Source organism: Carya illinoinensis, chromosome 14 (assembly GCF_018687715.1).
Source record: "Carya illinoinensis cultivar Pawnee chromosome 14, C.illinoinensisPawnee_v1, whole genome shotgun sequence".
In the NCBI taxonomy this organism is placed as follows: domain Eukaryota; kingdom Viridiplantae; phylum Streptophyta; class Magnoliopsida; order Fagales; family Juglandaceae; genus Carya; species Carya illinoinensis.
In genome coordinates, this window is record NC_056765.1 from 31,306,471 (window position 1) to 31,319,156 (window position 12,686).

At 35.0% G+C, this 12,686-nt stretch overlaps 3 protein-coding genes across 3 annotated transcripts; 1 reads left to right on the forward strand and 2 right to left on the reverse strand.

Annotated features, from left to right (window-relative positions):
* Positions 1-3,930: 3,930 nt before the first annotated feature.
* On the reverse strand, positions 3,931-5,520 carry LOC122293827 (disease resistance protein Roq1-like). Its single transcript, XM_043102281.1, has 3 exons — positions 4,789-5,520; positions 4,688-4,706; positions 3,931-4,298 (listed from the first exon to the last, which is right to left on the reverse strand). The coding sequence occupies exons 1-3, from the start codon at positions 5,518-5,520 to the stop codon at positions 3,931-3,933; spliced, it is 1,119 nt and encodes a 372-aa protein (XP_042958215.1).
* Positions 5,521-5,610: 90 nt separating this feature from the next.
* On the reverse strand, positions 5,611-6,712 carry LOC122293828 (disease resistance protein RPV1-like). Its single transcript, XM_043102282.1, has 3 exons — positions 6,476-6,712; positions 6,179-6,387; positions 5,611-5,896 (listed from the first exon to the last, which is right to left on the reverse strand). Exons 1-3 carry the CDS (start codon positions 6,710-6,712, stop codon positions 5,611-5,613), a joined length of 732 nt encoding a protein of 243 aa, XP_042958216.1.
* Positions 6,713-10,517: 3,805 nt separating this feature from the next.
* LOC122293829 lies at positions 10,518-11,480 on the forward strand. The gene is made up of 2 exons (XM_043102283.1): positions 10,518-10,773; positions 10,855-11,480. Exons 1-2 carry the CDS (start codon positions 10,518-10,520, stop codon positions 11,478-11,480), a joined length of 882 nt encoding a protein of 293 aa, XP_042958217.1.
* Positions 11,481-12,686: the final 1,206 nt, after the last annotated feature.

Consider the following 12,686-nt stretch of genomic DNA (forward strand, 5'->3'; position numbering starts at 1 on the left):
GGTGACTATAATGCCCTAGGCAGCACTAGGGCAGGCCTACAAAGGCATAGATTTTACGCAACTTCTCTTATCTTGTACTTAACAGGGTGATGGTAAAATTGTAAATTAATTTGATAAAGCTATTGATTGACTTGACTATATTTTCTAGAGGTTGATGGAAAAAATTCATTTGATTATATAGTTATTGCAAATTATTAACTACTTGATTTATTTTTTTGTATTTTATTTTTTTTTGTTTTTAATTTTTCTGACAACCAAATATTTAGTGTTGCACAGAATAAAGAAAATGAAGTACTCAAATTTTGGATAGAGAAATACTTTAGTCACAAATCAATTACATAAAAGTAATCCTATAAACTGATGTGGCTTCATGTAATTCGTCAAATTATAAAGTTATTTTATTGTAAAGTAAATCTAACAGATCAGATGAAATTACGTCAATTTATAAAATTACTTTTATATAATCTGTTTGTTACTGTAATAATCAGCGTCCTCCTGCTCCTCAGCGCCTTAGCGTCCTCCTGGTTAGGAGCCCACTCCCTTAGCATGGGCTCGTTGGGTATAGTAGGACCCCAAGGGGGTTCTTCAGTGGTCATGGGCCCCTCGCCGGTCATGTGCTGAGCTTTCCCCTCAGGCAAGCCCGATTCAACCGACGGAGGGTTTTGTTGAGACACCCCTTTTCGAAGAGGTGAGGTAGGAGTCCACCTCTGGCTCCTGGGAGGATTGTTGTTGATCTCCATGATGGAAGAAGAACTCAGGCACACGGTACATCGATAGGAACTCCCGAGCCATCAGGTTGGGTTACTCTTCAACACCAGAGCAAAGCACCCTCTGATAAGCAATGTAACTTGTGACTATGAGCCGCCAGGTGTTCTGATGGAGTTGCGCGGGGGCCAACCCCAAGAATTTTAAGACATTGCGAGTGGAGTGGCAGAATGGGAGGTAAAGCTCGTTCACGAACATAAGAGGGTAGAGTGCCGCACGAACGCCATTCCATCAACATCCATGGCGTGGTCCCAATGTCCAAGGGCCTCCAAACTGCCGAAGCGGGAATATTATACTCCACCCTGAATCCCTGAAGGTTGTCGGTGGTGACTGATGACTCCCAACTCTTCTCGGCAAAGTATAGAGGCAAAGAAACTCTTCGGGGTGATGGAAACAATAAGGGGCAGCTGTGAAAAGGAAGACGGAGGCTCGAAGAAGGGGAAGAAGGTGACGGGAGAGAGAGCTCGAGAGAGGGCAATGACAAAGGCTCAGAGAGAAAGAAGGCAGCAATGGTGGAAATGAGAGTGAATGGAGCTTTATATAGCATTGGGTGTCTGATAGGGGCATGGAAACCGGGGTGTCACCTTACATTGATGACATGAGTTGTCACTTTATGAACACCAACCAACGCGCGGCAACATAGACGTGGAGAGCCACATTGGGCGTGTAGGAGGCACCCATGCGCGGCCCGACACATGAGAGATCCCCTGATCATATTAGTTGTCGTGCATGCTGCCAACTATTAATGGGATGGATCAGAATGGGAATAAAAATAAGGCCACGTTTGGATACTGATATGAGATTATTTGTGATCAGTAGTGAAATGGTTTAAGTTAAGTTGTTTTTATGGGATTTTAGGAGTAGAGAGAGAAAAAAGTGAATTAAAATATTATAAAGTTAAAATATCGTTAGAATATAATTTTTTAGAATTATGCTACTCATCATCCCACACCACACACCATACATCTTTTAATTTTTTAATTTTTAATTTTATTTTATTAATGTTAAACTAATTGAGTTGTTCTTGGGAAAAATGAAAAAAATAAAAGAGGTGTGGTGTGTGAGATACTAAGTAGAATTATTCAATTTTTAATACTATTTTTTATTTGGAATTTAAAAAAGTTGAATTATTTTTTGTGTTTTATTTAGAAAATTAAAAAAGTTGTAATGATTAGATAAAAAAGTTGAAAATATAAAATTGAAAAGTATTTATGTTTGTGATGTTTACATGTTGAGATGAAATTGGATGAGATGTGAGCATTCTTCAATCCAAACGAGGCGTAACTATTCCTCTTATAAAATGTTTATTTATCTTCTGCCCGGCCAAAGAAATATTAAGAGAAAATAAAAGATGCCTAAACATAAACTTGTAACGGTTATAATAGAAAGGTAAACCCTTTGAACTAAAAAAAAAAAAAAAAAAAAAAAAGAGAATCAGCATGAAAATAATTAGGTCAGCATGGGAAGTACTGCATAAGCTTAAAGCACCAAATAATGGAATAGCCACAACACAACGAATGCTGATTTATTTAATGATTTATTTAATGTTTTGCACTCAAAGCTGTTGATTTTCCCTCATTTAAACTATTGATTTTCCCTCATTTTCAAAGACATTACAATAATACCATGTTTGCCACTTTAGAACTTCCTTAATTTCAAAGATACTCTTTTCCCTTTATCAGAGGTAGAAACAACTTCACAACCACCTGCTCAAGCAAAATAACATGTAATTGGCATAGAATCAATTCCAATTATTCTCATTTGGAGAGAAAAGAAAAGAAAAAGTTCTAGAAATTAAATACAAATGTTTTGCTTCCATAAGAATTTCAGAAAATCAAATCAAAGGGGAGCACTCACAGATTACTGTATCCTTCAACTTGTGGAAATTGTGCTTGAACACCACCAACATCACCACCATCCAATCACTCTGCCAAGTCAAGAAGTTCCAGATCCTCCTTGGCGCAAACAACTTCCCCACGTCCACCCCAGCCAACAAAATGGTGATGGCAAAGGAGCTGATCCGAATCCGCTATGCCTGAAAGTGCGCTAACAGGACGGGGACTGTGAGCGGCTACGTTGGCGAGTTGGACTTGGAAGGCTAGGGTTCAAGAGAACTGAAAGGTAAGAACAAATTTATCGTTCGGTCCGTTTAAAATCTGAATTTAAAATCTGATTTAAATAATCCCAATATATCTGGCGGCGGGTCGGGACGATTGAGCCTGGTCGATTGGGTTGTCGGAATATATGCACAGGACAAAACTTTATCATGTCCCTTTTCTTTTCCATATAAGCTTCAAATCGACGATGGAAATCTGAATTCGAAGATCTCGAAAGGCCAAAAGGAGCAATGCTATTATAGAACTTTAAATTAGCACCATCTGGACATACTAAATGCACCCCGCATTCTTTCACTTCTAGGTTTAAATCTCCAAAACCTTCGTCAAACAACCAGCTTGTTTCAAATGAAATCTCAATGACCCTCCGTGTATCCAAAAACCGCAAAACTGCCAGAATATACACCCAGAATCCAATTCGCTTAACCAAGACGTTCAAAGGAGATGGCATTGATTCATAACTTAAAAGACATTCCACACAAACTTCTTCATCCGTCTCAAAGCATAATCTAAGCATTACTGTTGAATCCATACTATCTTCATCATTAGAAATTGAAGTATTTTCATCACCAGTTGAATCCATACTATCTTCATCATCAGAAATTGAAGTTTTTTCATCACTAGGGAAAACTAATTTATCATAATCACAAACAATAAAGAAAGCACACCCCATCTCCGGATTCTTATTACCATCCAAATCTATCTTTACAGAGGAGCCATTTCTTTTATTCAGGTCCCACTCCGGGATATGGAATCCCAACGACCACCCACTTATCATCATCTATAAAAACAACACCAAAAAGAGATGTTAATTTCAGCAAAAATTTAACCAATTGCAAGGCTATGATTAGTTTTTCTATTTGTGAAATCCTTCTTGATTAAAGCATTTCTCTGGCACGTTTTGTTTGTTTCTAAAGAAGAGAATGAGAGAGACACACTGACTCACCGCATCGTCATCTAAAGATGCAACAAATCCCTCTGCCATGTCTAAAATATTTGTTCATTCGCTGTCAAAATCAATGCACGCTACTTCTACAAGATCATATATTCCCTACATCTGATATCCTACAAGTGGTCCGATATCATAGTTGGGATCTCTCATCAACTTGCGTCCTTTGAGTCTAAAGGAACAGATGCTCTTGGGGATTAGATTGATAGATGGTATTTGTGTTATAGCAGTTTCGTGTGCCCAAAACTCTGTCAGGCATTCCAACCTACTCAGGTTTGGTAACTTCTCAAGGCTTGAACATTCGTCAAGTACCAATTGTTTTAATCGTTTGAGACTTCCAATGGATGGGTGGACCTCACACAAGCTTCTACAACCTGTAAGAATTATTTTCTCAAGATTTGGGACTCCTGTCAAATTTGGTGTTTCAATCAAGTTCTCGGAATAAGTCAGATCAAATTCCTTCAAATTGTCTAAAACATGTTATAACAAGTATAGTTAAGTAGATCAAATATGAATATATTAACTTATTTGGGAAAGGAAAGGTGGTTATTAAGAAGAATACTTATTTATAGGAGTGAAAAACTTACCATCGACCCCTTCCATAGTTGTTTGAAGTGGCTGCCAAACATCCTTAGTACAGTAAGATTTTTTGGTTGGAAACTGCTCGGCCAGTATTTCGAATGATATCTAGACCACTCTAGGAATCGCAACTCATTGGTTGGCATATATTTTAAAGGCTTTCCACTCCATTTTAAATTTCGAGAATGATGGAATTTAAGATATCTCAATTTTCTCATCTTTGAAAATGCTTTGGCTTTGAGTCTCTCTTTCGTTTCAGGACAAAAATCTACGACTATGCCTTTAATTGCATAAGTTCCCTAATAACCAAGAACAAAAGGTTAGCAAGAATTAGGATGAAAATATACATTTTTATATTAATATCTACACTAATCAACTTACAGTATCCTTCTTCAGTACTTGATAGAGATCCTCCAAACAAAACAGTCTACTACGTTGTCCTGGTTCTTGAGGGCATTCACGGCGAACTATTTCTTGGCCCATTTCTTTTAGCAAATCATGCATGGACAACCATCCATATTCTGATTTGCTTATGAGGGACTTCTCAACGAGAACATCAATGTCGATGCGATAATGACCAAAACTTTCTAACATCTCATAAAATATGCTATCCACCACATGGTGTGCTCGGAACAAACACGCCATATCCAAAAATAAGTCTTTTTCCAATTCCTGTAGCCCATCAAAACTTATTTGAAGTGCGTCCATAATTTTTGGATTAGGAATTGCTTTTAGTTTATCTTTCTCACTTTTCCATGCATCTATTTCTCTCTCATATAAGAAGGAACCCAGAACTTTAAGAGCTAAAGGAAGGCCTTGAGCATATATTACAAAATCCATAGATAGATCCTTGTAATCCTCTAGTGGATGGGTTTTCTTGAAGGCTGACAAACTAAAGAGTTGCAAAGCTTTTGTTGTTTCAAGTTGCTCAACCTTATAGATATGATTCACTTCATGTGTTCTCAATAGATGACTATCTCTGCATGTTATGATCATCCTACTCCCTGGACCAAACCATTTTCGATCCCTTGCTAATGCCGTTAGTTGCTCGTCACTATCCACATCATCAAGGACGATAAAAACCTTTTTATTACACAGCATCTTCTTTCTCATCCGATCTCCTTGGTTTTGATCCCATATTTGTATTTCTTCTTGTATGATCATAGAAAGAAGTTGTTTTTGTAAAGAAGCTAGACCACGTGCTTACGATTCTTCTCTAATACAAGAAATAAAGCTGCTTCCTTCAAATCGACAAATAGATGAAACTCTATCATAAATTATTTCGGCCAGAATTGTCTTGCCAACGCCACCCATCCCATGAATTCCTACGAAGCGAACATCATCCGATTCCATATCCAATAACTCCATCATTTTGTCTACATGGGAGTCTATTGCAACAAGTTTATCATAATCATGACGTGAGAATTTAGAATTCAACTCATCACGAGATAGACGTCCACTGATTTCTTGTATAATTGTTGATTCATAACTATAAATTGATAGAACAACTAATATTAACGAGACTTGAATCGACACGAACCAAAAAAACAAAAAAGGCTAGCTTTAGCTGATAATTAGCATTGTTTATTAGAGAAAGAGAAACACTTTAATTCGTACTTAAATATTTGCCTCTTGCAACACTCGAGCTGTCAAACCAGATCACAATGTAAACATTTTAAAAATTATAAATGTTATAATTTAAGTAGATATATAGATGTTAATTGCTTGCTAGCTGTCAATGGAAGAAGATCAAAAGAGGGCTAAAGGTTACCTGTCGTGTATGTGCCATCCGACGATATTGCCGGCTTTTCTCAAAGCATTTTTCCACATATCCGTATCTTTCTTGTCTATCTTGGGATCTTTTTCATGTGCAGTGAGAGCTTCTGCAAAAGACCCACTCTGATTTCTCACGTCATAAGGATCCACATATATGGTAGAAAATAGGAAGAACTGTGAGCCTTTTCTTTTCCTCCCATTCAACTATCTCAGCAAGTTCCATGAGGCACCATTTGGAAAAAGCATAATTTGCAGAGAAAATGAGGATCACGTACTGTGATTCTCAAATTGCTTTCAGAAGCGCTTTAGAAATGTATTCTCCTCGCTGGAGTGTTTCATCATCCCTAAAGACGAGAATGCCTTTTCGTTTTAAATCAACATATAGATAATCCGTAAAATTCTTGCGAGTGTCTTTGCCATAGAAACTAAGGAAAACTTCATATTTCCATCGAGGTGAAGATGAAGAGGGTCTTTTTTTTCTTTTCTTAATAACTTCTGAAGTAGATGAAGAGCGTGTTTGGGTGGCCATGAATGTAATTCAAGAGATTTAGAAGCTGAATTGTGGAAGGGAATATTGGTAATTTGCAGGCTTAGACAACGAGAAGAACAATGAGGATGGCCATGTATGGAGTACTAGTAGTAATGGTCGACCTGAGATGGAAAGTTCAAGGTAGACAGTATCAACTTTCGGTTTGTGTAGTCAAAAGGTTATTGAAAGGGGAAGAAATGGAGGTGCGAGTGCAGTAACTTTTATTTTTTTTCTTTTTAATCTGGCGCGATTCGCGGTTGGAGAAAAGATGCCTAAAGGAGTTGGAAGTGTTTGGTTGCTGCAGGCATATTAATCTACCAGATCAAGTGCGCATGTACGTAATTTCCAAGTAGTCTACGTAGACGGCATCAACTTTTGGTTTATTTAAGCCCTGTTTATGGTAACCCATCACGGCCCTTATAATTTGAAATCGAATTTGGACAATGCTAAAAGTTGTAACAGTGGATTATAATAAATGGAAAATATATATATATATATATATTCTATTTGGTTTGATTAAAAAATGGGTAGTGATAGGTAATAACCCTATTAGTTCCCATTTACTACTTATAAGATATTAGAACCTTTTTATTTTTGTATCATTTTCTTTTAAATATTTTTCTAACATCCTTAGACATTAAGAAAAAATTTTAAAAATATATAATTATACTAATAGTCACTTCCTTAATCATTAAACAAAATACAAAAAAATAATATTAAATAGATAGTAAAAAAGTAATAACCCTATCATTTTGTTTAAAAAAATCTTAATTTTTCTAAATCCAACTCAAGTATATATGGATTATGTTAGTAGTACAAGGCCGATAACTATTATAGTAGATTTTCAACATAATTTCTTAGAGTACTTCCAATGGCTTTTGTAAAATGTATTTTCCTTCAAAATATAAAGAAATGTTCTTAAAATGCTACTCCATAGGATTTTGTATTTTGAAAACATTATACATTTTTGCTACAGTGATCCCTCTACATGTAAATGATCCTATTCATCAAATGTAAACATTTTTAATTACTTTCTCTTTCCTCCTCATGTGATATCCCATTTTCTCATCATATGTAAATATTTTTTAAAATATTTGAAATGAATAAAAAAGTATAAAAAGTATAATATTTAAATGATATGAAGAAAAAAAATAGATAAGCTGATGTATAGTATATTGTAAAAGTCAATATATAAAATAAAAAAAATGAATTTTTATGATATATTTTAAAAGATAGGATAAAGAAGCTGTTGAAAGTGCTCTAAGAAGAATAAATTCCTTTGAATGACATGGTCAAAAGACTTTGTCAACTCTCATTGGTCGTCCTTACAATTCATTAATTAAAACCCGTACGTACATAGAGCAGACCTACGAAGGCATAGAAAGGTTCTGCGCAGCTTGTCTCATCTTGTTCTTAATAGAATGACGATAAAATTGTAAATTAATTTGATAAAGCTGTTGACTGACTTGATTATATTTTCTAGAGGTTGATTGAAGAAATTCATTTGATTATATAGTGATTGCAAATTATTAACTACGTGATTTATTTTTATTTTTATTTTTTTGTTTCTAATTTTTCTGACAACCAAATATTTAGTGTTGCACAGAACAAAGAAAATGAAGTACTCAAATTTCAGATAGAGAAATACTTTAGTCATAAATAGATTATATAAAAATAATTCTATAAACTGATATGATTTCATGTAATTTGTTAGATTATAAAATTATTTTATTGTAAAATAAATCTAACAGATTAGATAAAATTACATTAATTTATAAAATTATTTTTATATAATTTATTTATTACTATAACGATCATCTCTTTTAGATATACATAAATTTAATTAAGAATACAAAAACTTTGCCTCAGTAAAGCAAGAGATTATTATGCCATCCTATCATTGTTTGCTTAAAATTGGCGATAGGAATTGAGACATCATGCAACGACATAGCACGCGGTCTACTCAAAAGTCGACGTTGGTCAGCTTTCTCCTTTCCTAGTCATCAACATTAATAATGCTTGCTAAAACTAAAAGGAAGATATTTAGGTTGGATTTAGCACATAAATTATCATTTCAAATTTAAAATTCTCATCTTATCATAATAACTTTTTCAAATTTCTATATAAAATATAATAAATAATTTAATTTTTTTTTAACTTTTTCAAATTTTAAAACAATAATAATATTATAATATAATATTATAATATTTTATTTTAAAACTCAAAATTTTTATATCAAAATTTTCTATTATCAAACCGAACCTAAAACATGCACGTAGAGCCAATGAATTCGCACGCCAAGGTTCTAGGTAGCTTCGCTTCTCCTTGGCTCAAAGGAGGGTATATAATGATAGTTTTATTACTTTCTTATTCTTATTTTATTATTGTATAGTATATTTAAAATTTTTCATTTTTTCATTTTTTTATTTTTAGGTATTTTTTAACATCTTTAATTATTAAAAAATAAAAAAATACAACTTTATTAATATTCACTTCTTTAAAACAAAATTAAAGAAAAAAAAATATAGTACTGGTACTGGTCAACCTGAGATGGAAAGTTCAAAGTAATGCAGCATCAAGTATCGGTTATGGAACGCATTGCTTACAAGCGCGCATTAATTTCCAGGGTGGCTTCCACCGGCTTTATTACTTTTTATAAACACAAAGAAGAGTGTTATTTGTATTTACGGTTTTACTTATACTTTTATTTAAGTATTAATTTTTTTTTAAAATTCAAATTTTAAATTTCAAATTTTATAATTTCTAACATATTAATAACTTTTATGTGGAGAAAAAAAATTTATATAAATATTTCTTAAGTACATTTAGTATTTTTCAAAAACAAATAATCTTGTACACTGTTAGACCTATCGAGTGTGTTGGACAATCAAATGACTTGAGTTAGTTTGGACAATGAGATGAAATAAGATGAGTTGAATAAAATATTATTATTATTTTAAAATTTAAAAAAAATGAATTATTTGTTATGTTTTATTTGAAAGTTTAGAAAAATCATAATAATGAAATGAAATGAGATAGATTGAGTGTTTCTATATTCAAATGGAGTCTTAAAGTTAACACAAAGTCATTTGAGTGTTTTTTCTTTCTAAGTATTTTTTTAATTTTCTTAAATAATTATTATCTTACACGTTTATCAATCTTACAAAAATATAACATACGAGTACTGCTACTATGTACTATGCCTCCTCAATTTGTCTACTTAGTGTGCCTCTAGTGTAAATTTCTTTTTTTTTTTCTCTTTTTTTTTTTCACTTTTTATTTCAAACATCTTTTAAACACGTTTAAACATTTTTTTTTTTTGAAAAATCAATACATTAATAGTCACTTAAAAAAATTAAATACATGCGGATCAAAATAAAGGAACAAATTAAAGAGGCATAGTTGCATTATTCTGCATATATATATATATACAGTGTGTGTTCGTCTTCCAAGGAGATCATAGGGATAATCACGACATTTCATCTGCACATTCTAATTGATAAAATGGAGCCAGCCATATTGAAGTTACAAGCAGAATATCACACAAGGCCACAAGATTGACGTATCATATTGATGAGCTGTAAATACATATTGTTTTATTTAATATTTCATAACCAACTCTCTGTAACTATATATAGTCATAGTACATGACAGATGAATACACGAAAATATTCTTTCCACTTTATGCATTTCTGTCATGCTCCTTTGCATTCGGTTATTTACCTTTCACCTGCGTACATGCAGGACAGCTAATTCATCTTCTTCTTCTTTGCGCCTGTATCATTCTTAATATGGTATCAGAGCAATGAACGACGATTCTAATAACAATATGTCTTCCAGAGCCCAGAACAACCGCCAAAATCCCGCTAGCCCATTTTTCATTCAACCAGGCGAAGGTGCTTCTTCTTCCTTAGTACCTGATTTGCTGACTACGAAAAATTACGTCACATGGGTGAGGACAATGCGCCAAGCTCTCAACATCAAAAACAAGCTTGGATTCATCGATGGGACCATCACCAAGCCACAAAACACTTCTGATCCCCTCTATGCTCCATGGGAGCGTTGCAATGACATGATTATAGCATGGATATAGCATTCAGTCAGCTGAGAGCTTAGATCGAGCATTGCACATGCCGATACAGCTGAAAGTGTTTGGAACGATCTTAGGGAGCGTTTTTCCATCCATAATGCCCCTCGGATCTTCCAACTTGCCAAATCAATCTCATCCTCCACACAGGATTCAGATTCCATCAGCCGGTACCACAACAAACTCAAGACGTTTTGGGACGAGCTTGAGATTTATGAGCCCATGCCAACCTGCACTTGTGGTGCGGTCAAAACATTGCTCGACTACACCCACACCCATAAGGTGATGCAATTTCTCATTGGTTTAGATGATTCTTACGACTCTGTTCGTGCCCAAATTTTGCTTCAGGATCCTCTTCCACCTCTCAATCGAGTTCTATCGCTTGTCCAACAAGAAGAGAGGAGACGACAACTGCACTCTATACCAGCTCCACTTGCCATGGCCACCAAGACTTCAGAAATTCGAAACTCACGCCGTGAACGACATTTCTGCTCCCACTACAACATTTCTGGACACTCGTTGGAGCATTGTTTCAAGGCAAATCCAAATTTGCCAATCTGCAACCATTGTCGTATACCTGGACACACAAGGGAAAAATGTTACAAGCTGAATGGATTTCCATCAGGACACAAGAACAATTCGAAATACAAATCCAATGCTAATCAATCTTCTCTTGCGTAGGAGGAAATTAACCATGGCCTGTGTCTCACTCAAGAGCAGTACCCCCAGCTCATTGCCTTACTCAATCCCACTCACAATGACGCCACCATACCTGCTGCAAACAATGTTAATGCCAACTACCCTCCCGTGTCTGGTATTTCTCCCACTCTTCACACACACACTAGCTTGTGCAACTACCACTCAAACTTCTTGGATCATCGACACTGGTGCTACAGATCACATGATCTGTAGTCCTAAATTTTTCACACACAATATCACCCCAACATCTCGTACAATCAAGTTGCCAAACGGCTCCACGACCGCTACTTCACATATCGGTGATGTCCACTTATCACCACATTTAATCCTTCGCCATGTTTTATGTGTTCCTACCTTTAACTTCAATTTAATTTCTGCTAAATCTTTAACAAAACACTCTAATTGTTGTCTGATTTTTTTCTCCAATTCTTGTTACATTCAGGGCCTTTCATGTTGGATGACGATTGGAGTGGGGACGGTGTGTGACGGCTTGTATCACCTGCTATTATCCAGACTAGAGCCTTCTCTCTTGCAATCACATTTTCATTTTGTTCCTTCCATTTCCATTAATCATACTTCAGTTTCCAAATTTGATCAGCATATGTTATGGCATTATAGGCTTGGACATAGTTCCATGACTAAACATATCTTACAAGATGTTAATCCTAATTTCAAAAATTCAGAATATTTTCAACTTCCCTGTGAAATCTGTCCACTAGCAAAACAACACAAAATTTCCTTCCCTGAATCCAAATCCAAGGCCACCAAACCATTTGATATTGTGTCGGTTGACATTTGGGGACCCAACCCAACACAAGCTTATAATGGTGCAAAATATTTTCTAACTCTTGTTGATCAATTCACAAGATGCACGTAGACTTACCTACTTCAAAATAAAGCTGAAGCGTGAACCTCTTTAATCAATTTTTTTGCACTCATTGAGACCCAATTCGGTACTCAAATTAAAATTCTTCGATCCCATAACGACGCCGAATTTCACATACCACATTTCTACAACTCCAAAGGCGTCATTCACCAATTAACATGTGTTGCCACACCTCAACAAAATGCCATTGCCGAACGCAAACACCAACACATCCTCCATGTGGCACGTGCACTCAAATTCCAATCCGGCTTACCCCTACGATATTGGCCTAATTTCATCACCACCATAGTCTACCTAATCAA

Excerpts from the sequence above, each read along its gene's own strand:
- LOC122293829 (XM_043102283.1), top strand. The coding sequence starts at position 10,518 with ATGAACGACGATTCTAATAACAATATGTCTTCCAGAGCCCAGAACAAC. Across the intron at positions 10,774-10,854 it reads CCTCTATGCTCCATGGGAGC|CTGAAAGTGTTTGGAACGAT; the intron begins GTTGCAATGACA and ends ATGCCGATACAG.
- LOC122293827 (XM_043102281.1), bottom strand. The coding sequence starts at position 5,520 with ATGAGAAAGAAGATGCTGTGTAATAAAAAGGTTTTTATCGTCCTTGAT.
- LOC122293828 (XM_043102282.1), bottom strand. The coding sequence starts at position 6,712 with ATGGCCACCCAAACACGCTCTTCATCTACTTCAGAAGTTATTAAGAAA. Across the intron at positions 6,388-6,475 it reads TTTCTAAAGCGCTTCTGAAA|TTGAATGGGAGGAAAAGAAA; the intron begins GCAATTTGAGAA and ends TTGCTGAGATAG. Across the intron at positions 5,897-6,178 it reads GGATGGCACATACACGACAG|TTATGAATCAACAATTATAC; the intron begins GTAACCTTTAGC and ends ATCAATTTATAG.